This window comes from Myotis myotis, unplaced genomic scaffold (assembly GCF_014108235.1).
Source record: "Myotis myotis isolate mMyoMyo1 unplaced genomic scaffold, mMyoMyo1.p scaffold_m19_p_23, whole genome shotgun sequence".
In the NCBI taxonomy this organism is placed as follows: Eukaryota; Metazoa; Chordata; class Mammalia; order Chiroptera; family Vespertilionidae; genus Myotis; species Myotis myotis.
Window position 1 is genome coordinate 1,567,565 of NW_023416328.1, and position 23,914 is coordinate 1,591,478.

Here is a 23,914-nt window from a genome sequence, read left to right on the forward strand (position 1 = left end):
GAGGGGGAGAGAGACAATCATCAGTGATGAGAGAGAATCATGGATCGGCTGCCCCCTGCACGCTCCCCACTGGGGATCGAGCCTGCAACCTGGGCATGTGCCCTGACCAGGAATCAAACCCTGACCTCCTGGTTCATGGGCCGACACCAGACTTCAGAGCCACCCCAGCCGGGCTGGAGCCAGTCTTTCAGCATGGTTGCTGGCCACGGGACTCCCTCCAGGGAGCATTTCCTGCCCCCAGCTCCCACCTGCTGCTCAGCCTTGCCCCTCCCGGGGGCGTTAAACTCACTTTGCTGTCACCAAGCTGGCCTTCCCTGCGGTCCATCCCTCTCCCCACACCTGTGGCCGTCAGCACTCGGGCCTGTGGGCCTGCCTCTCCCAGGAGTCTGGTCTCCTTTATGGTCCTCGTTTATGTTTATGTTATTTATTTTTTTGTTATTCCTCACCTGAGGATATTTTTCCATTGACATTTTAGAGAGAGTGGAAGGGAGAGGGAGAGACAGAGAGAAACATCCATGTGAGAGAGACGCATCGAGTGGTTGCCTCCTGCACCTGCCCCGACTGGGGGCCAGAGCCCGCAACCAAAGTATGTGCCCTTGACCGGAATCGAACCCGGGACCCTTCAGTTCACAGGCCGATGCTCTATCCACTGAGCCAAACCGGCCAGGGCTGGTGCTTGTTTAAACATAATGAAGTGATAAGGAGCCTTGGGTCTGAGGTTGGACAGCCTGGCCCCGAGGAACGATCAATATTGAAATCTCTGGGCCTTAGCAATAAGAGGGCCGACTCCATGGCCTCCTGGGGACTAAGGGAGGGAGGGTACCCATGCAAAGCGGTGCCCATGGGAGGCCTCAGACCCTGGGCATCCTTGTCAGAGAAGCTTGCAAGAGTGTCCTGATAGGTACCCATGTTCTACGTATCTCCCCTCCAACCCATTCTGCACACTGTGGCCAGCCATCTCTTCCTCACAGAGGAACCATCAATGGCTCCCTTTTGCACATCAGGCCTGGCCCTCCCTCCGGTGCAGGCAGCCCCAGTCACTGCAGCTCTGCTCGGCTGTGCTCCCCGCCCTCGTGTGTAACACACACAGGCAGGCATGCACGCGTGTGCACCCAAGCGGGGTCTTGGCGTGTTTAGGAAGAGTCTCTGTGCTCGGAGACCCTGTGGCCCACCCCCCGCAGTGGTTCTCAACCTTCCTAATGCCGCGACCCTTTAATACAGTTCCTCCTGCTGTGGCGACCCCCAATTTCATTGTTACCAGTTGAACATAATGAAAGCATAGTGATTCATCACAAAAACAATATGTCATTATATATGTGTTTTCCGATGGTCTTAGGCGACCCCTGTGAAAGGGTCGTTCGACCCCCAAAGGGGTCGCGACCCACAGGTTAAGAACCGCTGCAGGCCTAAAGGCTTTTCTGCTGAGCAAACTGTCAGCCCACGCCCCCTGCTGGTCGGGACAGGAAGGAAAACACCCTCCCGAAGGTGGGGGCGGCCATAGCCCACGTGCAGAGGGCTGGGGAGGGGTCCCCCTCCCCGCTTAGTCGCACTGTTTGGGGTAAGCCAGAGCGTCCTCATGGGACCCCCCTCTACAAATGCTGCTCCACCCCCCCACTCACCTGCCCCAAGGCCTCCGCTCCGGACACCCCCTTCACAGCCCGGCCAGCAGCCCCGCCGGTGGGGAGGTCCCCAGCGACGTCTGGAGCGCAGGCCACCTCCTCCCCCTGGGCCCGGCCCTCGGAGGGAAAGGGGCGTGTATTCCTTTAAGGGGCAGGCCCGGCGGGAGCGCGGGGGTTTGCCCGCAGCCGCTTCCTTTCTGGCCGCTCCAGGTCCCCCGATCCGCCTGTGTCCTCGGACCCGGAGAGCCCGCACCCCCCGAGCGCGCGGGCCGTCGAGGAGCCGCGGGGGACGGTGCGTTCCTCCCTCGGGGCTCCGGGGCTCCCGCGGCCCCCACGCGTCCGCGGCCGGGCGGCTGGGCTGTGAACACGCGCGCGGGGCGCTCGGGGCGCCAGGAAGGTGAGAGCGCGCGGGGCGCAGGCCGGCTGCGCGGGACCCGCGTGCGCGCCCCGAAGGGGCACCATCAGGGCGCACCCCGGGGCCTCCGGGACCGCCGCCCGGGCCCAGCCCCCTCCCCGTGGGGGGCCGCCCGACTCCTTCCCACCCCGTCTTGTCGGGGCCCTGCAGCCGCCAGCACAGCGCGCCACGCGCCGGGTCAGCCTCGGGGCATCTGCCCCACGCGCGGTGCGGGGCCACGGGAACCCGGGGGTGCGGGTGGAGACACCCCGCTGGCGGGCGGGCGGACCTGCAGCCCCAGGGCAAACGCGAAGGATGCCCGTCGGTTTCAGGCCTCACTTCCCTGGGGTTTCTGCCCTGAGACCCGAAAGGGCAGGGAGGGGGCAGGGGGGAGTCCTGGGTGGGAGATGGGGCGCTCAAGGGGGGGAATTCGGGGCTGGTGAGCGCCCAGGAAGGAAACAGCAGTGGCCTGGGACCCACCCAGCTCCGTCACCAGCCTGTGACCCCGTGTGGTGGCCAGCGCTGACCCTCCGGCGTGCCCCTGCTCCCTGCCGCAAGGGGAGGTGATGGAGAGGCGCCCCAGCTCCTCTCCCGGGCCCCAGGGCTGGGATTGCTAGTAGGAATCACCCCCGGCCCCCACTTTCCCGGGCCGCAGGTCTCAAAGGCATTTGCAAGCCTTGTCTGAACTGGGGGGGCACCCAAGTCAGATTCCTCCCGGCGGCGGGATGCTGGAGACCCGCAGGGCAATGCTGCCCCCTGCTGGCGTCTGGGGGACTCGCACTCTGGTGGGCTCCATCTGCGTTCCAAGTCGGGGTTCAGGTTATTCTAGCCTGTGGAGGGGTCCCCAGGCGAGCAGTGCTGGGAAAAAGCCAAGGCTGGGCCGTCAGGAGACCTGAGTTTTTTCCCCTGAGCTCTACCTGCTTCCCAAGGATAAAACCCTGGCCTCAGTTTCCCCAGCGGGAAAGAGGGAGGAGAAAGAGTCCCCGAGATAATGTAAGACGTCTCTTTGTCAACCGTTCACAGTGGTCATAATAACCAATATTTTGGGGCGCTTCTCTCTGCCAGGCAGTATTCTAGTCCTCTGCCTTAATCTTCTTTTGTTGCTGTTGTTAATCCTCACCCGAGGATATTTTTCCATTGATTTTTATTTTTTATTTATTTTATTAAAAATATATTTTAAACAGAGAAGAAGGGAGAGGGATAGAAAGTCAGAAACATCAATGAGAGAGAAACATCAAGCAGCCGCCTCCTGCACACCCCCTACTGGGGATGTGCCCGCAACCAAGGTACATGCCCTTGACCGGAATCGAACCCGGGACCATTCAGTCCGCAGGCCGACGCTCTATCCACTGAGCCAAACCAGCCAGGGCTTTCCATTGATTTTTAGAGAGTGGAAGGGAGAGGGAGAGACAGAGAGAAACATCGCTGTGAGAGAAACACATCAATTGATTGCCTCCTGCACGCACCCCAACCAGGTCAGGGGCTAGAGAGGAGCCTGCAGCCAAGGAATGTGCCCTTGACCGGAACTGAACCCCAGACCCTCTGGTCCGCAGGCGGACGCTCTATCCACCGAGCCAAACCAGCTAGGGCCCCAGGTGAGTTTCACAAACAAGGAAACCTGCCCAGAATCACAACCAGTAAGACCCAGGCTCTGAGAACAGTGCTCAGTGCGTGGACGATGCTCCTCAAATACCTATTAAGCGGGAGAATGAGTGGGTGCTGGGACCCAGGGGTCCCGGCCCTCTGAAGAGGGGCGCCTTTAACTGGCTTGCTTTTCTTTTCTTTTCCATTTGCCTGGCCACAGCCTTGCCCAGGACACGCTGGCGCTGCCGCCATGGGCCGCCTGCTGCTCCTGGTCCTGCTGCTCCCGCTGCCCTGCGTCCCCGGCCTGCCCTTCTACAACGGCTTCTACTACTCCAACAGTGCCCACGGCTGGGACCCGGGCCTCGGCGGAGGTGGGTGGCGTCCTGGGCCCGGCTTTTTGCTTCGAAGGATGAGCAAGACCTCCCCTGGCTTTGCTGGGAAGTGCAGGTTCCAGGCTGGGATGGAGGACTGGCTATGGAGCCGGCAGCCTGGGCCCTGGCAGCCGACCAGCGTTGTTTCTTTCTTTCTTTTTTTAAAAAAATATTTTTATTGATTTCAGAGAGGAAAGGAGAGGGAGAGAGAGAGAGAGAAACATCAATGATGAGAGAGAATCATTGATGGGCTGCCTCCTGCACGCCCCCTGCTGGGGACCGAGCCTGCAACCTGGGCATGTGCCCCGACTGGGAATCGAACCGTGGCCTCCTGGTTCATAGGTCAAGGCTCAACCACACAGCCGTGGTGGTTTGGCACCAGCCTCGTTTCTAAGACCAGCAGAAAAGACGGCTCAGTGACTCTGTGCTTGGAGCCCCTTAGATGCACTGAAGGACGGTCTCTTCTGCTTTTTGTACTTTCCCAAAGTCCTGCCAGTTTGTCAAGATCCAGCTTAAAAAAGGTGACCTCTCCGTCCAACTGCATGGCTCCGTGGTTGGGAATCAACCTATGAACCGGGAGGTCAGGGTTCGATTCCCCGTCAAAGCACAAGCCTGGGTTGTGGGCTTTATTCCCCAGGAGGGGGCGTGCAGGAGGCAGCCAATTGGTGATTCTCTCTTATCATTGATGTTTCTCTATCCCTCTCCCTTCCTCTATGAAAGCAATAAAAATACATTAAAAAAAAAAAAGATACAGTACTTACAATTGCAGTTAGGACTCATTTGGAAAATCCAGTCTAAACACACCCCCTTTCTCAAGATCCTTCATGGAATCAATTTGCACAGTTCATTTTGCCGTATAAGGCCACACTCGGGGATTAGGACCTGGATATTTTGGGGAGCCATTCCTTAGCCTACACACCCCTTTTCTCTGGAATTTATTGTGCTGCCCAAGCACTACTTGAAGGAGGTTTATGGAAACTTCTGAATCATCACAAACTTAGGGGCTTACGATGCTTATTTTGTTCGTGATTCCACGGGTTGGCAGTTTGGCCTGGAACACTCATGTGCCTGCAAAGCCACAGTGGCTATGGGGAGGGGTGCAGCACTGTGGCTATTCTCGCCATGTGTCACGGAGGTGGGGCGGGAGGAGGGGCGGCCCTTGTGGGGGTACAGATGATCTGCAGCGGGACCCCCTCTGCGCCCATCCACCTCTCCCCCAGGCCTCTTCAACGGCGTGAAGCTGGTGGTGGAGACGCCCGAGGACGCCCTGCTGTCCCACCGGGGGGCCAACGTGACCCTGCCCTGCCGGTACCGCTACGAGCCGGCCCTGGCCTCCCACGGGCCCGTGCGCATCAAGTGGTGGAAGATGTCGGAGAACGGGGCCCCGGAGCAGGACGTGCTGGTGGCCGTCGGGCCCAGGCACCACTCCTTCGGGGACTACCGGGGCCGCGTGCACCTGCGGCCCGAGGGGGAGCGGGACGTGTCGCTGGAGATCCGGGACCTGCGGCTGGAGGACTCGGGGCGCTACCGCTGTGAGGTCATCGACGGGCTGGAGGACGAGAGCGGCGTGGTGGAGCTGGAGCTGCGGGGTGAGACCCCCAGTGGGGCTGCGGGATGCGGGGGGGGGGGGAGAGGGAGGGGGGGCGAGGGGAGGGCACCTGAGAAAGCAGCCGGAGGAACTTGGTGCTTTAGGCAGATAAACATTTTTATTTTTTTAAATTTAATTTAATTTAATTTTTTAAAAAATATATTTTATTGATTTTTTTACAGAGAGGAAGAGAGAGGGATAGAGAGTTAGAAACATCGATCAGCTGCCTCCTGCACACTTCCTACTGGGGATGTGCCCACAACCAAGGTACATGCCCTTGACCAGAATCGAACCTGGGGCCCTTCAGTCCTTAGGCCGACACTCTATCCACTGAGCCAAACCGGTTAGGGCAACATTTTTAAAAAATATATTTTTATTGATATAGAGCAGTGGTTCTCAACCTTCCTAATGCCGCGACCCTTGAATACAGTTCCTCATGTTTTGGTGACCCCCAACCGTAAAATTATTTTCGTTGCTACCTCATAACTGTCATTTTGCTACTGTTATGAATCGTCATGTAAATATATGATATGCAGGATGTATTTTCAGTGTTACAAACTGAACATAATTGAAGCATAGTGATGAATCACAAAAACAATATGTAATGACATATGTGTTTTCCGATGGTCTTAGGTGACCCCTGTGAAAGGGTTGTTCGACCCCCAAAGGGGTCGCGACCCACAGGTTGGCGACCCACGGGTTGAGAACCACTGATATAGAGGAAGGGAGAGGAAGAGAGAGAAACGTCAAGGATGAGAGAGAATCATGGATCGGCTGCCTCCTGCATGACCCCTACTGGGGATGGAGCCCACAACCCGGGCCTGTGCCTTGACCGGAATCGAACCCGGGACCTTTCAGTCCGTAGGCTGACGCTCTATCCACTGAGCCAAACCGGCTAGGGCCAGATAAACATTTTTTAGAAAAATATATTTTTAAAGATTTCAGAGAGGAAGAAAGAGAGAGAGAGAAACATCAATGATGAGAGAGAATCATGGATCAACTGCCTCCTGCACGCCCCCGTACTGGGGATCGAGCCCGCAACCTGGGCATGTGCCCTGACTGGGAATCGAACCGTGACCTCCTGCAGGCTTCATAGGTCAACGCTCAACCACTGAGCCATATCGGCCGGGCTAGGTGCCTGATTTTTTAAAAAGTCACTTTGGAGCAAAAAGGGTAGGCAATTACTATTCTTATTAGTAGTAAATCCATCCAAATTATATGTCCTTTGTCAGATCAGTAAAAAATAGAACCTAGTTTTCGGTGTGCCGCAGAAATTTAGTAACTAGTTTATGTGTGCCAGGAGACGGAAAAGGTTGTCAGTGGCTGCTTTAACACACAGGAGGTGCGTGCGGAGAGCCGCTGTTTGCCGGCTGGCTCTGGAAGGAGCTGTCATGTAGCATCTGCCTTGGGCTTGGACAACTTCAGGAGGGGACAGCTTTGCTGAGCTTTTCCGAGGGACTGTGTGTGTCCTGGGGGGGTGGGGGGTGGGGCATCTGTCCCCATGGAGGTGTGGGGGCAGGGGACTGGGGACTGGGTCTCTCGCCAGCGCCAGCAGGGTCAGGCCCACCCCTCCAAGCCCTCCTCCCTCCCTCCCTCCCCAGGTGTGGTGTTTCCCTACCAGCCCCCCCAGGGGCGTTACCAGCTCAACTTCCAGGAGGCGCAGCAGGCCTGCGAGGCCCAGGAGGCGGCCGTGGCCTCCTTCGAGCAGCTGTTCCGGGCCTGGGAGGAGGGCCTGCACTGGTGCAACGCGGGCTGGCTGCAGGACGCCTCGGTGCAGTACCCCATCACGCTGGCCCGGGGGCCCTGCGGCGGCCTGGGCCTGGCGCCCGGCGTGCGCAGCTACGGGCCCCGCCACCGCCGCTTGCACCGCTATGACGTGTTCTGCTTCGCCGCTGCCCTCAGGGGTGAGTGGGGTGGCCCTGCACAGCCTGTGGGTGGCGGGGAGCAGGGGCACCTCCACCTGGCGAGAATGGCCACAGTGCTGCACCCCTCCCCGTAGCCACTGTGGCTTTGCAGGCACGTGAGTGATCCAGGCCGAACTGCCAACCCGTGGAATCACGAACAAAGTAAATATCTTAAGGCCCTAAGTTTGTGATGATTCAGAAGTTTCCTTGAACCTCATTCAAGTAGTGCTTGGGCAGCAACATAGATTCTGGGAGAAAAGGGATGTGCAGGCTAAGGAATGGCTCCCCAAGACATCCAGGTCCTAACCCCTGAGTGTGGCCTCATATGGCAACATCAGCTTTGCCGATGTGACTACATGAAGGATCTTGAGAAAGGGGGTGTGTGTAGACGGGATTTTCCAGACGAGTCCTAATTGTAATTGCAAGTACTGTATCTTTTTAAAAATTTTAATTGATTTCAGAGAGGAAGGGAGAGGAAGAGAGAAAGATAGAAACATCAATGATGAGAGGGAATCACTGATCGGCTGCCTCCTGCGTGTCCCCCACAGGGGACGGAGCCTGCAACCTGGGCATGTGCCCTTGACCGAAATTGAACCCGGGACCCTTCAGTCCGCAGGCCGACACTCCATCCACTAAGCCAAACCGGCTAGGGTAGTACTGTATCTTTTTTTTAAAAGAAGTATTTTTATTGCCCTAGCCCGGTGGTCGGCAAACCGCGGCTCGCGAGCCACATGCGGCTCTTTGGACCCTTGAGTGTGGCTCTTCCACAAAATACCACGTGCGGGCATGCACGTACAGTGCAATTGAAACTTCATGGCCCATGCGCAGAAGTCGGTATTTTGTAGAAGAGCCACACTCAAGGGGCCAAAGAGCCGCATGTGGCTTGCGAGCCGCGGTTTGCCGAGCCGCAGTTTGCCGACCACGGCCCTAGCCGGTTTGGCTCAGTGGATAGAGCATAGGCCTGCTGACTGAAGGGTCCTGGGTTCAATTCCGGTCAAGGTCACATGCCCAGGTTGTGGGCTCGATCCCCAGTGGGGGTCATGCAGGAGGCAGCTGATCCATGATTCTCTCTCATCATTGATGCTTCTCTCTCTCCCTCTCCCTTCCTCTATATCAATAACAATATATTTAAAAATGTATTGTTATTGATTTCAGAGAGAAAGGGAGAGGAAAAGAGAGAGAGAAACATCGATGATGAGAGTTTGAGGGCTTTGATGCAGCTGCTCACGCCAATCATTTGTTTATTTATTCATCAAGCAGTGCCTGGGTTCCCACAACGGGCTGGGGCCTGGACTAGGCTCTGGGCATCGCAGAGTGGTTTGTTTCATGGGAAGACCTCTGACTCAGCGCCATACCCCAGGCATCTAGAAAAGTGCCTGGCACATAGTAGGTGCTCACTAAACAACTGAGCCAGCGAGAGACTCTGATTAGTCCAGCCCTGGTGGGGTGCCCTCCCAGGGTGCAGTTAGGGTAGCGTTGGGGGAGTATAGATATGACAGGAGGGACCCCAGCCCATAGCAGGTGGGGTGAAGCTCTTAGAGAGAGTGAGGACTGGGCAGGTGCCCCCCAAAATGTCTAAGTAGATGCCCACAGCAACCGAGGTACAAGCCCTTGAGTGGAGCCGAATCCAGGACCCTTCAGTGTGCAGGCCGGCGCTCTAACCACTGAGCAACCGGCTAGGACATTGCCCCCATTTTACAGATGAGGAAACTGTGGCACAGAGTGGTCAGAGCCCATGGAGGCTCCCTGGGCTCAGAGAGTAGACAGATCTTTGGGGTCTGGGTAGTGATGTCTGGACTGGCGGACGGTACTGCAGGTCCGGCTGTCTCCTCCGCTGCCCGGCCCTCACACCCCACTTTCCCACAGGGTGGGTGTACTACCTGGAGCACCCCGAGAAGCTGACACTCTCAGAGGCCAAGGCGGCCTGCCGGGAAGACGGCGCCCAGATCGCCAAGGTGGGCCAGCTCTTTGCCGCCTGGAAGTTCCGCGGCCTGGACCGCTGCGATGCCGGCTGGCTGGCAGATGGCAGCGCCCGCTACCCCGTGGCTCACCCACGTCCCACCTGCGGGCCCCTGGAGCCCGGGGTCCGAAGCTTCGGCTTCCCAGACCCGCAGAGCCGCAAGTATGGAGTCTACTGTTACCGTCCTCCTCACTAGAGCCGGCCACAGCTCTGTGCCTGCCTGGCCCTTCCCCCCAACCCCTCACGGCTGTATTTACTAAATGGATCATGTTCCCTATTGCTTTTATACTTCTCAACTTAAATAAAAATATATATATATTTTTATTGATTTCAGAGAGGAAGAGAGAGAGAGAGAGAGAAACATCAATGATTAGAGAGAATTATGGATCGGCTGCCTCCTGCATGCCCCCTACTGGGGACCCAGCCTGCAACCCAGGCATGTGCCCCGACCGGGAATCGAGCCAGTGACCTCCTGGTTCCTCAGTCAACACTCAACCAACTGAGCCACACTGGCTGGGCTCAACTTAAATTAAAAAATAAAAATTACTGTTTTTGTAAAGCCAACAGATCCCCAATCCTCCCTTTGCTCAGGTGGACACCCCAAGGCTCCTGTACCCCTTTTCTCTGGGACATTTGAGGTCTGTGGCTCATGAGGACTCTGATGCCCAGAGTGGACAGTGACACGGGGACCAGGGCATGGTGGCTGCCGCTCTCCCTCCGCCTCAGCCTGGGGGTTGGGGGGGGCACCCAGGGGCTCTGAGCTGGGCTTTGACCCTTGCAGCCTCCTGTCCCTGTGAGGGGCTAGGGCTGGACGGGGCCCCAGGCTCCTGAGTGAGGTCCCAGGGAAGGGAGAGATGCCCCTCCACCCCGCTTCCCCTCTCTCAGTTCAGAGTCTGTGTTTTGTTCTCATTTCCCCCCAATTTGGTGTGTGTGTGTGTTTTAAATATATTTTATTGATTTTTTTACAGAGAGGAAGGGAGAGGGATAGAGAGTTAGAAACATCGATGAGAGAGTAACATCGATCAGCTGCCTCCTGTACATCTCCTACTGGTGATGTGCCCACAACCAAGGTACATGCCCTTGACCGGACTCGAACCCGGGACCCTTCAGTCCGCAGGCTGACGCTCTATCCACTGAGCTAAACCGGTTGGGGCTGGTGTGTGTCTGTGTGTGTTTTTTGGGACAATGAATGGTGCTGACCCCCTCCTCCAGCCCAGCCCTCCTCTGTCCCGCTCTGCATCACGGTCTATGCGTTCCACCAACCGGCTCCTCCATGGGAGCAAAGTGTGACATCGAAGGACCAACTATGGGCCCGGCCGGTGTGGCTCAGTGGTTGAGCGTCAGCCTATGAACCAGGAGGTCACAGTTCGATTCCCTATCAGGGCACATGTCCAGGTTGGGGACTTGATCCCCTGTGGGGGGTGTGCAGGAGGCAGCAGATCCATGATTCTCTCTCATCATAGATGTTTTTCTCTTTCCCTCTCCCTTCCTCTCTGAAATCAATAAAAAATAAAAATAAATCATTTAAAAAGAAAAATAGGACCCTCTCTCTCTCTCTCTCTCTCTCTCTCTCCATCCACTCACCTGTACTCTTGGAAAATTAAAGCACAGCAGGGCAACTGTCCCAGGCTCTCTGAACAGATAGGATTCCCACCCATTTGGGGTTATTTATTTTTTAAAAATATATTTTATTGATTTTTTACAGAGAGGAAGGGAGAGGGATAGAGAGTTAGAAACATCGTTGAGAGAAGCATCCATCAGCTGCCTCCTGCACACCCCCTACTGGGGATGTGCCCACAACCAAGGTACATGCCCTTGACCGGAATCGAATCTGGGACCCTTCAGTCCTCAGGCCGACGCTCTATCCACTGAGCCAAACCGGTTAGGGCCCATTTGGGGTTCTTTGATCAAAACCTGTCCCCACGACCACCCGTCCTAAGGCCCCCTTCCGTAGACCCTAGACCACGGTTACCTCTTTAAATTTTAAAAAAAAAAAGAAGGGAAAAGAAATAGATCTCTTCCAATGTCTTTATTATTATAATTATCATAATCTTCAATTTTCAAAAATATAAATAGGTGCGCGGAACCCTGGTGCCTGCACGGTCCCGGGGGGGTGGGGGAGGGAGGGGGAGGGGCGGGGGCGCTCCCACTGGGAAGGAGGTGCCCCCACCCAGCCCTGCCGAGAGAGATGACACCTGCTAGGGTGGCAGACCAGGTGAGGGGACGCCAGACTGACGGACAGAAGAGGGACCCTTGGAGGGAACCTGACCCCCACGCAGCGGAAGGCTCCTGGCGGGCTCCCCGCAGGTACATTCAACTGTGGCTCTGGGTTCTTCATGCCCTGGGCCTCTGCCCCTCCAGCTCCCCCTGCCCCTCCTCCCTCCTCCCTAGCTCTCCCTGGAGGTCAAAGAACCAACGATTGCACTGCTCTTGGATAAAGTCAGCAAACAAAAAATAATCTTCTTTATTTAACTTAACCCCTCCCTGCTCCCTGTCCCTGCACTGGTCCCCGGAAAGGCACAACGGGAGGATAAAGAAATGTCCACGGGTTACAATACGTCTGCTTTGCTTTGGCATTTTTTTTTTGGGGGGGGGGAGTCAAATGCGTTTTTTTTGGCCGTTGGGGGGTGGGTGGGGGTGCATACACACTGTGGGATTTCCTTTCTTCCTTCTTTAATGGGATTCCTTATATGGCAGAAAGCGACAAGAGGACACCGTCTGAGGGGGCGCGTCAGCCTGCAAGGCTCTGGGCTCAGCATCCTGGGCTCGGCCTGGGGCTCCTCTCAGTGGGCCGTGCTGGGGTGGCTCCTCCGTGGGGCCCGGGAGCTCCGCTTCTGTAGTCTGCGCTTGTAGGTGGCGGCTGGGGGAAGGGAGAGGGGACAGTCTTGGTGAACCCCCGGGTGGGGGGAGGAGGGGGGAAGGGGCCCAGCCCAGCCCCTCCCTGGCCAGCCTGCCCACTCCCTGCAGAAACCCAGGCTAGTGAAGGCAGCCTGAGGTTTTTTCTACTTTCTGAGCTTTCTTTTTCTTTTTCTAAAAAATATATTTTTATTGATTTCAGAGAGAAAGGGAGAGGGAGAAAGAGATAGAAACATCAATGATGAGAGAGCATCATGGATTGGCTGCCTCCTGCACACCCCCTACTGGGGATTGAGCCCAAACCTGGGCATGTGCCCTGACCGGGAATCGAACCCAGTACCCTTCAGTCTGCAGGCCAGTGCTCTACCCACTGAGCTAAACCAGCTAGGGCCCTTCTGAGTTTTCTTTTTGTAAAAAATATATATAGTTATTGATTTCAGAGAGGAAAGGAGAGAGAGAGAGAAACATCAATGATGAGAATCATTAATAGGCTGCCTCCTGCACGCCCCCTACTGGGGATCGAGCCTACAACCCGGAATGTGCCCTGACCTGGAATCGAACCCGGTACCCTTCAGTCCGAAGGCCGATGCTCTACCCACTGAGCCAAACCAGCTAGGGCCCTTCTGAGTTTCCTTGAACCAACTTGGGCTAAGGGGCTTTGGCTGGGGTTGAAAAGGGGAGCAGGCTGCCTGCTTTCTCCTCTGTCCCTGGGGCTGGGGGGCGAGGGGGGGCAGGGACAGGTGACCTTGCCCACAGATGGTGCTGCCCGTGAGGGTATGGGGTCCCCAGGAGAGGGCCAGCACCTTGGTGCTCCGGGGCCAGGAAGGGGGACCCGGGGGTGGGCTGCAGCGCGGTGCCCAGCCGGGGGCGGGAGGGGCGGCGCTCACGGTCTGTGCAGGTGATCCGAGGCTCCTCCCATTGCCCGCTGGGCAGGCACCGGATGGTGGGCAGGTGGCGCTGGACGAAGCCCTCGGCGCACTGGTACCGCACCAGCGCGTTGATCTCGTAGCGGTCCTTCTTCTGGCCGAACGTCCTGGCGTGCTCCACCACGGGGGGCTCTCCGCAGGCCACTGGGGGGCAAACACCCGTCAGAGGGGGACCTCAGGTTTTTGTTAAATCTTTATTGTTGGAAGTATTACATATGTCCCCCTTTTCCCCCCATCGACCCCCTCCAGCCCCCTCCCCCCCACTCCTCACGGCCCCATTGTCTGTGTCCATGGGTTATGCATCTATGCATCCAAATTCTTGGATTGATTACCTCCTACCCACCCTCCCTCGCCTGCCTTCCCTCTGAGATTCCGCCCTCTGTTCCATGCTTCCATGTCTCTGGATCCCCTCGGTTCATCAGTTTATTTTGCTAATTAGATTCCTCGCACGTGTGAGATCACGGGAAACTTGGCTGTCTCTGACTGGCTTGTTTCACTTAGCGTGATACCCTCCAGGTCTTAGGGGGGCTCTAGCGAAGACCCCCGCCCACAATGAGCCAGCGTGGTCCCCTCTGGCTGTGACGAGACAGCCCGGAGCCCACGGCACGTGGCAGGGGCGTGGAGCCCGCACACCCAGCCTCGAACCCGGAATTGACCCTCTCTGCTAAGGGTGTTTTCATGCAGCGCTCAGAATCTGACCATCTGGGCTTCCCCGGTGGTTTAGAGCGAGCAGGGAGGGAATAAAAGGAGGGTCTTCAGGGGACGAGGAGAAGACGGAGGGTGGGAGAAAGGGAGAGGAAGAGGGTGAGAGCCGGCAGATCGGCTGGAGCTGTTCATGAAATCATCCTAGTGCCGGGAAAGTGGGGCCGAAACGTTCCCTAGCAGTGGACTCGCTCCTGCCGTTGGCTCTGGGAGGCTGATGCGGGGAGTGGCCCCCAGGACAGTTCCAATCTGGCTGGTGGCGATGAGGTGACAGCAGCAGCCAAGACACAAGGACCCTAAAGTCTTTTTGTTGTCGTTAATCCTCACCTGAGGATATTTTCCCATTGATTTTTAGAGAGAGTGAGAAGGACGGGGAGACACACAGAGAGAGAAACATCGATGTGAGAGAGACACATCGACTGGCTGCCTCCTAAACGCGCCTCGACCAGGCCTGGGGATGGAGGCACCGAGGTCCGCGCCCTTGACCGGAATCGAACCCGGGACCCTTCAGTCTGCAGGCTGACGCTCTATCTACGGAGCCAAACCGGCCAGGGCTGGACCCTGAAGTCCTGCTTCCTCCCGCCTGGGCCCTCTCAGGCCGGCTTACCTGTGCCCTTCTTACACGTGAAGGGCAGGTGGTAATTGCAGGGCACGTCGTTCCACTCGCCCTTCTCATGCCAGATCATCACCACGCAGTCCTCTCCGGAGGCAAAGAAGTTGTCGGGCTGGTTGGGGCGCCAGTTCTCAAATTGCTGTGGGTGGGAGCGGGGCAGGGGTGAGGCGGGCACAGGAGCCATGTGGCTTGTCTGGCCTGACCCGCCCTTTCTCTCCCATCATGCCCCAGCGGCCTCTCCTCTCTCTCTCTCTCTCTCTCTTCTTGTTAATCCTCACCCGAGGATATTTTTTCCATTGATTTTTAGAGAGAGCGGAAGGGAGGGGGAGACACAGAGAAACATTGATGTGAGAGAGACACATAGATTGGTTGCCTCCTGCACGTGTACCGACCAGGGCCCACACCACCTAGGAAGAGCCTGCAACCAAAGTACATGCCCTTGACTGGAATCGAACCCAGGACCCTTTGGTCCACAGGCTGATGCTCCATCCACTGAGCCAAACTTGCTAGGGCTTTAAAAAAAAAAATTATATATATATTGATTTCAGAGAGGAAGGGAGAGGGAGAGAGGGACAGAAACATCAATGAGAGAATCATGGATCGCTGCCTCCTGCATTCCCCCTCCTGGGGTTCGAGCCTGCAACCCGGCATGTGCCCTGACCGGGGATCGAACCGTGACCCCCTGGTTCATAGGTTGACGCTCAACCACTGAGCCACACCAGCCGGGCCGGGAAGCCTTCTGGGACGCAGGAGCAACTTGAGCTCCTAGAGACAGAGCATTTACTATGTGTGTTGTTCATTAGGTGACTATGGCGTGCTGTCTGTCTGTGTCTTGGAGTCTACGCCAGTCCTTCGTGGGCCCAGGCGCCCTCTAAAGCTTCCGTACGTCTCTCAGGGTGCTTTGCCTTCATTCACTCATTGCGACCTCCTTTCCCTCCTTCCCTCACGGGGTCATTCGCGAGATGAGAGAGACCCCCGCCCCGCCCCTCCCCCGCCCACCCCCCTCCCGCCCTGAGTGCCTGGAGCGGCAGCTGCTCTGGATGTGGCTGGAATGTCTCTCTCTGGTGTCTCTATGCCCCTCCTTGGGGTCGCCCACTCTGCCCGCGACCCCACTCTTGCAGGGGCCCCTGGCAGAACTCACCAGGGAGTGTCCATCTGACCAGCGGAAGTCCCCTTCGATGCTCCTGTCGTTCAGGCCGATCCACTGGTAGTTTTGAGCATTGTCTGCAGAGAGGACGCGGGTGTTGGGGTGGAAACACCCTGGGGATGTCTCAGACACTGGAGCTCACAGAGGCGGAGAAGATGGGGGTGGCGGGAGGGGGGTGCGCTCCGAGGAGCACGCCACCCGCTTCTGAGGTCCGGACAGGGGCACGTGCGTGATGGGAGTGCCTGCGCCCACCGCCCCCAGCTGGCACAGGCTGGTGACAGCCACAGGGTTACTCTGGGGCTGACTTATTATTATTATTATTATTATTATTATTATTATATATTTTATTGATTTTTTACAGGGAGGAAGGGAGAGGCATAGAGAGTTAGAAACATCGATGAGAGAGAAACATCAATCAGCTGCCTCCTGTACACCCCCTACTGGGAATGTGCCCGCAACCCAGGTACATGTCCTTGACCGGAATCGACCCTGGGACCCTTCAGTCCGCAGGCCGGTGCTCTATCCACTGAGCCACACCGGCCAGGGCAGGGGGTTCATTCTGATAGATGCTGGGCTGTCCTGGGTGCAGCAGGAGCCACTGGCCCCAAAGACCCCTCTCTTCTCTCTCAGGCTGAGGGAAGCCCTTCCTGCCCTCCCTGCCCCACCCCTGCAGCCTCGCTGGGTCCCAGTCTGCCGGCTTCCAGTTCCCCTCCGCCTTGAGACCCCACCGCACTCACTGTTGACGAACTCCTGCTCCTCGGGGGTGAGGATGCTGCTCAGGTGGGACTGGTGCTTCCGGCAGCGGCTCTCGGCGTCCACCCAGCTCTCGCGCTCCGGGAAGTGGCGGTAGCAGTGGCCCTGGAACTTGGTCCAGCCCTCCTCGCACAGCGCCTGGTCTGCAACACAAGTGGGGGGGGGGTGGCTTGACGGGAGGGGCCTAGGCCGCCAGCCTCATGGCACAGACTCCTGTGTTCGCCCTGCCTTCCATATCACCCCCTCCAACGAGGGGGAGGCCCAGCTGGGTGGGGCTCAGGGTGGAAGCCAGGGAGGCCTGGCCCTGGCCCCTGGGCCCTGGGTGCAGGTTCCCACCCTCAGAGAAAAGCCCGGGATCCTTCCCTCTCTCGGCTCCTCCTCCTCCCCCAACCTCCCCAGCTTCTCTCCTGTCTCTGCCTGCTCTGGGGGAGGTGGGAAGGTGGGAGGCGGGAAGCTTTGAGGCTCTGAGGGTCTCTAGGGAGAGAGGGGATTGCGGGGAGGGTGTGAAGGCGGCAGCAGCAGGAGGCAGAGCTGGGGGCAGGAAGGACCCTGGGGTGGGGACAGAGGAGCAGAAATAAGTGCTTTGCGTCCAAAGAGGACGCAGAGCTGCAAGTCTGTCTGTCCATCCGTCCGAGCTGGCTCTGTTCAGTGCACCGTGTCTCCCTCTTAAAGGGCCAAGCAGCCAAGACGGGGGTCCTAGCTTTTGATTTTCTCTCGGTGGCAGGTGAGGAGCGGGGAGGAGCGTCCCTCCCCACAAAGCTCTATGGGTCACGGGTTCTGAGTTCGGAGGAGGGGCTGGGCATGGGGCTCCTGGTGCAGGAGTGGAGCTCCCGGGGCAGCCTGGGGGGACAGCCAGGCGGGGGCGGGGGGGGGGGGGGAGGCTCTCAGGCATGGGTGGGAGGGTCCTGATGTGTGCGTCTTCCCAACTCTGCCTCCGGCCATCACAGCGGCATCTTGCAATGGGCCCGGTGGGAGCATGCTCCCTCGGAAACGGGCGGCTGCTGCACGTGAGGGCTCCCCCTTCGGCTCCGAGAGCCCAGCCGGCTGTTAAACATTTGTGGGCACAGCGCTGGGCGGAGGGAATTCCCAGACCCCTTCTTTCCTTCTGCCCGGGGGGACCCCCCAGGCACAGGTGCCCCAGGGCCCTGGGCAGCCTCCCAGGGGGAGAGGACCAGTTGGGAGGGGAAGGAACTCGGGCTGGAGGGGTGCAGGCGTGGCCAATGGGTGGAACGGGGAGAGTGGGAGGCCAGCAGGCTGAGAGGAAAGAGGCAGAGCAGCAGGGGGGCCCAGGAGGGTGCTGCTGCTCCCAAGGGCAATGCCTTTGGGCAAAGGTCTGGAAAGAAGGCGGGAGGCCTCAGAGCTGGTGCGGCACCCAGGCCACCCCAGGGCTGGCTGTGCGGTCCATTCTTGGGCCACCTCAGTGTCTGAGGGCCCAGCTGGAGCAGGCAGCTGCTGCGGGAGAGCCAGGGCCATGCATGCAGGATGGAGGCCTGGGGCGGGGAGGGGGAGGAGGAAGTAGCCACAGTGTTGCAGGGGAGCTGGGAGTGGGAGAAGCAGGGGGACCAGAGCCCAGGCAGGAGGGCCTGGGGGTGATGCGAGCTCAGGATGGGACGGGAGAGGAGACGCAGCCCTGCTTAGCTGGGTGCCCGTGCCCAGGGCCCAGCAGGGCGGCTCTGGCTCCATCCAATGTCCTGTCAGGGCCCCGCCTCCACGCCCACAGGACATCCCCACTCCCAGCCTGGTGCCCGGGAGCTGTGGTCCGTACGGACCTTCCAGACCCTTCTCTCCCATGACAAATATGTTGCCATCCTGTGGAGAAAATGCTTATACCTCTATCCTCCCACCCCAGCCAGGACCCCATGCACCGAAGTCTTGGGGACTTGGGGTGAGAGTGGAGGATGGGAGGCTGCAGGGAGGAGGAGGAGGAGCACTTGGGCCTTTGCTTGCATGTGCCTGAAGTTCCCCCGCCAGCCTGTGACCTTGGCAATGCCTCCAGGAACATGCGATCCTCCTGCCTCCCACACTGCTTAGGACCAAAGGGGGACTGCCCAGGAGTTCCCACTGCTTTCTGCAAGTTTCTGGGATGTCCAGCCTGAGACTGCATTACAAGTGGTTTTTGCCCAGCTGGCGTGGCTCAGTGGTTGGGCGTCGACCTATGAACCGGGAGGTTACTGCTCGATTCCCGGTCAAGGGCACATGCCCGGGTTGCAGGCTTAATCCCCAGTAGGGGCATGCAGGAGGCAGCCGAACCATGATTCTCTCTCATCATTGGTGTTTCTCTCTCTCTCTCCCTCTCCCTTCCTCTCTGAAATCAATAAAAATATGTTAGAAAAGATGGTTTTGCCCTAACCGGTTTGGCTCAGTGGATAGAGCGTCGGCCTGCGGACTGAAGGGTCCCAGGTTCGATTCCGGTCAAAGGCATGTACCTTGGTTGCGGGCACATCCCCAGTAGGGGGCGTGCAGGAGGCAGCTGGTCGCTGTTTCTCTCTCATCGATGTTTTTAACTCTCTATTCCTCTCCCTTCCTCTCTGTAAAAAATCAATAAAATATATTTAAAAAAATAAAAATAAATAAAAAAGATGGTTTTAAGCCCCTGAACACTTCCAGTTCTCTATGGGCTGTTGCTACTAGCAACCGTAATTCTTATCTCCCCCATTCTGAGCTGGGATGGCCCTGAGAGCCAGGACATGAGGCTCCTGGTGAGGGAGCGGGGGGCTCGGCCTGGCATGCGCCGCTGCCCTGGGAGAGCCTGGCTCAGGTGCAGAAGCAGAGGGACAGGCAAGGCCCAAGAGATGAAACTCAGTCCTTGCCCTTTGCACTGAGGCCCTGTTCTCTCTAGCCAGCCCTCCGCCTTGCACGGGGGAGGGAGAAAGGAAGTGTGGGCCGGAGTGGCATTGTCATGGCATCGGTCACCCTGGTGAAGAGGAGAGGGTGACAGGCAGCCGTCCCTGTCACCATGCATGACCGGGGCATGCGGGTGACGCGGGAGCTCTCAGGCAGGCAAACCGCAGCTCTGGCCAGAGAAGAAGGGGAAGGCAGCTTGGCCTGGGAGGCACAGTGGCTCCCAGTGCCATGGAGGGTGCCGCCGAGGTCCCACGGGCCACAAGCAGCAGACGCACGCTCATGCCCGTGCCCAGGCGAGGAAGGTCCCTGGCTGTCAACCCGAGTGAGAGTCAGTTACTCCCGCCCACGGCTTCCTTCAAGGCCAACACGCAGAGTCTGCTCTGTCCTCTTAGTCTGATGCGTGCACTGCCCTTGACGGTGCATCACCGTGGGCCTGGAGGCCCTGAGGAGGTTAGTGTTTTATTTACTTATTATTTATTTAAAACATATTTTTATTGCTTTCAGAGAGGAAGGGAGAGGGGGAGAGAGAGAGAGAGAGAGAAACATCAACGATGAGAGAGAATCATTGATCGGCTGCCTCCTGCATGCCGCCTACCGGGGATCGAGCCTGCAACCCGGGCATGTGTCCCTGCCCGGAATGGAACCTGGGACCCTTCAGTCCGCAGGCTGACGCTCTATCCACTGAGCCAAACCAACTAGGAAAAGATTAGTGTTTTAAAGGTCTCCCAGAGCCCAGCCAGCATGGCTCAGTGGCTGAGTGTTGACCTATAAACCAGGAGGTCACGGTTCGATTCCCGATCAGGGCACATGCCCAGGGTAGCAGGCTTGATCCCTAGTGTGGGGCGTGCAAGAGGCAGCTGATCCATGATTCTCTCACCATTGATGTTTCTCTCTCTCTCTCCCTCTCCCTTCCTCTCTGAAATCAACAAAAATATATTAAAATAGCCCGGCCGGTATGGCTCAGTGGTTGAGCGTCATCCTGTGAACCAGGAGGTCACGGTTCAATTCCCGGTCAGGGCACATGCCCGGGTGGCAGGCTCGATCCCCAATGTGGGGCGTGCAGGAGGCAGCCGATGAATGACTCTCTCTCACCACTGATGTTTCTCTCTCTCTCTCCCTTCCTCTCTGAAATAAAAATACATTAAAATAAAATATAGGTCACCCAGAGCCCCACATTCCAAAGTGCCGGCTGGCCCGGCCTGCACATCTCCCCTATTCTTAGATCAGCCACTGCCCCAGAGGTGGGACAGCAACAGAAGGAGTGGCAGTGAGTCGGGTGGACTTCTCTCTGGATGGACCGCGGGGGGCCCCCGGCCAGGGCCCGGAGCCTGTGGTTAGCAGGGGAGGGTGAGGGAGGAGGAGGGGGTGCAGCGGTTAGCAACATTAGCTGAAGCCGAGACGGCCGGCCGTACCGATCTCACACAGGTCCCCTCGGTAGCTGGGAAGGCATAAGCATGTGAAAGAGTCGATGGCGTCCACGCAGGTGGCTCCATTCACACAAGGGCTTGAGAGGCACTCATCAATGTCTGCAAGAAACCAAGGGCCACCATTAGGACGCCCGCCGGCGACGCGGCTTCGCGAGCACTGCGGCCTCGTTCCGGGTGGCCGGCCCTGCGGCTCTCCTGAGCCCTGGGAGGGGTGGCTGGGTTTCCTGAGAACTGTTGCTGCTGCTGCTGCTGCTGCCGCCGCCGCCATCCTGGAGCTGAGCCGAAGATGCAGCGAGGGGTCTCCTGGATGCATGTGGTTCTTGATCGGCAAGCTGAGTGAGCGTGGGGCCCGATTTCCAAGTGCGTGAGAGAGGTGGTGCTTTGAAAGCCAAATGCCTATTGGGGAGGGTGAGCGCGGAGTACCTCCAAGATGCCTTCTCTTGAGACTATTTCAAAAAGCTGTGGGGCCCGGCAGGCGTGGCTCAGTGGTTGAGCGTCGACCTATGAACCAGGAGGTCACGGTTCGATTCCCGGTCAGGGCACATGCCCGGGTTCTAGGCTCAATCCCCAGTATGGGGCGTGCAGGAGGCAGCCGATCCATGATTCTCTCTCATCACTGATGTTTCTCTCCCTCCCTCTCCCTTTCCTAAAATTAATAATAAAAAAAGAAGCCATGGGGGTCTGACGTGGCGTTGAGCAAGGACGTTGAAGGTCAAGTTCTTGAAGCTTGGCTAAGCTCTTCCTTTTTCCTCGCTTCCTCTGTAGCTGTGCGCCAGGGGCGGAAGGCAAGGCCATGCAACGCTCGAGTGAATAAAAAGGTCTGCAGAGTAGGAAACGATGAAAAAATGGCAGGATGGGACGTGTGCCTGGGAACCAGGAACATCTGTGGGTTGCGGACACCGTTCTTGTCTTCAGTAAATAAGTTTTTGGAGCATCTTCTGAAGATGAAGCCAGCATTGTTCTCTTGGGGTGGGGTGGGGGGGTGAGCCAGAAACCCAGCCCAACCCTCCCCTAGGCGATCTTGTTTGTGCCTAAGGATTCCGATGACGTGGACAACTCCAGTGAGTCACAACTTCAGAGGGGGTCCCTCCTGGCCGGTGGGAGACCCGTGTTTGAAGCCGGTCGGCGAGGCACTTAGTAAGTAGGTGGCCGCCCACCAACACCAGCCGGTGGGACACAGGCAGGTCGCCATCAGCCTTGCCTTCCCAGGCCCTCTCTTCCCTTCCGTTCTTCCAGTCCAAGATGTTCTTTCTGACCCCACTTCTTTGCAGGACTTGAATCGGTATGGCCTTTGCATCGAGGTTTTCTCCACTGGCCGAGGTGAGCACTGCATCTCCTAATCTCGTCTGTCTGTCTTTTCCTGCTGGTTCTTTCCTGGGCGACTTCCCCTGGGAACATGTTGCAAGGGACTGCAAAGCTCCTCTTGCCAGGAGATCAATGAAAGTCTGCGATGAATGGGTTCCGCGGGCTCAGGGGGCACCCGGATACGTGGTTCAGCCTGGGTATGTGCGTCTGTGCTACAACCTTCAGGACCCGACGTGTCTAGGGGGGCCTCTCACAAGGGCAGACAACACCTGACAGTCCTCTGATTAGAAGGCAAACGCACTTTCTTCTGGACCCTTCTCCGTGCCGCCTAGACGAGGGTTGGGTCTGTGCAGCGAATGGGTGGCCTGCGGGCGTCTGCCTCTTCCCGCGAACTTCTTAACTTCACGTCGGAGGAGTGCAGGCCGCGGACTAGGCACCGACAGTTCCGAGTCTGGAACTGTTCCAAGCAAAACCCAAATGCATGAGGGACGGACTGCAATCCCAGCATGCACTTGGGTTCCCAGCAGCAGCAGGAGCAGCAATAGGTCAGGCTGGTGGGCCGGCGGAAGCTGGGGGTGACCCCTCTCCTCTGTCCAGTAGCGGCGTCATTGCGGGAGACGGGGAGCACTGGGCGAGGGGGGGGGGATGAAGCAAATGTAGGCGCTAAAGCAGTTGTACAGAGCGGGGTGGGGGGGGTCAGGGGGGGCCTGTGGGCGGAGGAGCCAGATGTCAGCCCTGGGGCCTGTGCCCAGACCAGGAGGAGAGGGCGGGAGGGGCAGAGGCCCCGGGAGGTCCGGCCAGGTGGCTTCCAGGTGTTCCAGCAGCTTCTATCACCCCGCCCCCCACTCCCCCTCGACACTATGGCCTGAGGTTTCAGGGAGCAGTTTTGTTTTGTCTTCTGTGTGTGGCCAGGATACATCTGAGAAAGTTGGGGGGACGAAGGGGGCTGTACAACTCAAGGAGCCGGTTCCAGGGCTCAGAGGGTCTTGTGCAAGGCCCCTGGGTTCACACACGAGGAGGGAAGGAAGGGCGACCGTCCTGGAGTCCAGACAGCCTGTGGGTGTCTTGGGGGGTTCAGGGAGGCTTCGAGTCAGCATCCCGAGCAGGATGAAGAGGGCTGATGGCCCCGGATGGGGCTTTTTACAGCCGCCCTGGCCCTGCATGGCCACATCTTTCCGTGAAGGACAGTCAGGACACTGCTCATCTTCTGGAACCATGAGAAGGAGTGGGGCCGGCCCCGCTGTGAGCGAGCGCAGAGAGGGGACCCCAGACAAGGTGGCGGCAGGTGGGGACGGGGAGGGCTGTGGGCATCGGGCAGATGACATGAAGGAAGAGAGGAAAGAGAGGGACCCACGATGTCTCAGGAATCTCCCCTGAGCCACATGCTACGTCTCACACACATGATCCCCCCAACAGGCCTGTGGCAGGAAGGTCACTGTGCCATGCGACCAGGTAAGGAAACAGGTGAAGTGACCAAGCTACTCACAAAGCTGACTGGGAAGAAAGCCTTTTTAAAAGACATGGTCAGAGCCCAGCCAGTGTGGCTAAGGGGGTAGAGCATTGACCTATGAACCAGGAGGTCACGGGCCGATTCCCGGTCAGGGCACATGCCTGGGTGGTGGGCTCCATCCCCAGTCGGGGGCGTGCAGGAGGCAGCCCATCCATGATTCTCTCTCATCATTGATGTTTCTATTGCTCCCTTCTCTCTCTCTCTCTTTCTCTCTCTCTCTCTCTCTCTCTCGTCCTCTCTGAAATCAATTGAAAATATATATAAAAAAATAAAAGACGTGATTAGAGAAAGGCTGTCCTTACATGAGGTTAGTTAAGGTCCACTGTCACCTATTTCTAATGTCAGGGGCTCGGGGACGCGTGCTGTGACTTCTGATACCAGGGTCACACTTTTGCTTTCAGTATCAGGTTG

At 57.8% G+C, this 23,914-nt stretch overlaps 2 protein-coding genes across 3 annotated transcripts in view; one reads left to right on the forward strand and one right to left on the reverse strand.

The window, feature by feature from the left end:
* Positions 1-1,413: 1,413 nt before the first annotated feature.
* On the forward strand, positions 1,414-9,840 carry HAPLN3 (hyaluronan and proteoglycan link protein 3). 2 transcript variants are annotated; one of them, XM_036355833.1, is made up of 5 exons: positions 1,414-2,016; positions 3,818-3,968; positions 5,189-5,557; positions 7,158-7,460; positions 9,327-9,840. In XM_036355833.1, exons 2-5 carry the CDS (start codon positions 3,848-3,850, stop codon positions 9,614-9,616), a joined length of 1,083 nt encoding a protein of 360 aa, XP_036211726.1. In that variant the 5' UTR covers positions 1,414-2,016; positions 3,818-3,847; the 3' UTR covers positions 9,617-9,840. The 2 variants fall into 2 exon arrangements, with proteins under 2 accessions (XP_036211726.1, XP_036211727.1); XM_036355834.1 differs by lacking the exon at positions 1,414-2,016 and adding an exon at positions 3,554-3,608.
* Positions 9,841-12,103: 2,263 nt separating this feature from the next.
* Positions 12,104-23,914, reverse strand: part of ACAN (aggrecan) — a 31,526-nt gene continuing 19,715 nt past the window's right edge. Inside the window, exons 7-12 of the mRNA XM_036355819.1 lie at positions 20,674-20,787; positions 16,402-16,560; positions 15,659-15,741; positions 14,512-14,656; positions 13,164-13,346; positions 12,104-12,280 (exon numbers count right to left, since the gene is read on the reverse strand). Coding sequence (XP_036211712.1) covers positions 12,204-12,280; positions 13,164-13,346; positions 14,512-14,656; positions 15,659-15,741; positions 16,402-16,560; positions 20,674-20,787 — 761 coding nt within the window. The 3' untranslated portion in view covers positions 12,104-12,203. The remainder of the gene's footprint in view (positions 12,281-13,163; positions 13,347-14,511; positions 14,657-15,658; positions 15,742-16,401; positions 16,561-20,673; positions 20,788-23,914) is intronic.

Coding starts and splice junctions, on each gene's coding strand:
- HAPLN3 (XM_036355833.1), top strand. CDS start 3,848: ATGGGCCGCCTGCTGCTCCTGGTCCTGCTGCTCCCGCTGCCCTGCGTC. Junction 5,558..7,157: donor GGTGGAGCTGGAGCTGCGGG/GTGAGACCCCCA, acceptor CTCCCTCCCCAG/GTGTGGTGTTTCCCTACCAG. Junction 7,461..9,326: donor CTTCGCCGCTGCCCTCAGGG/GTGAGTGGGGTG, acceptor ACTTTCCCACAG/GGTGGGTGTACTACCTGGAG.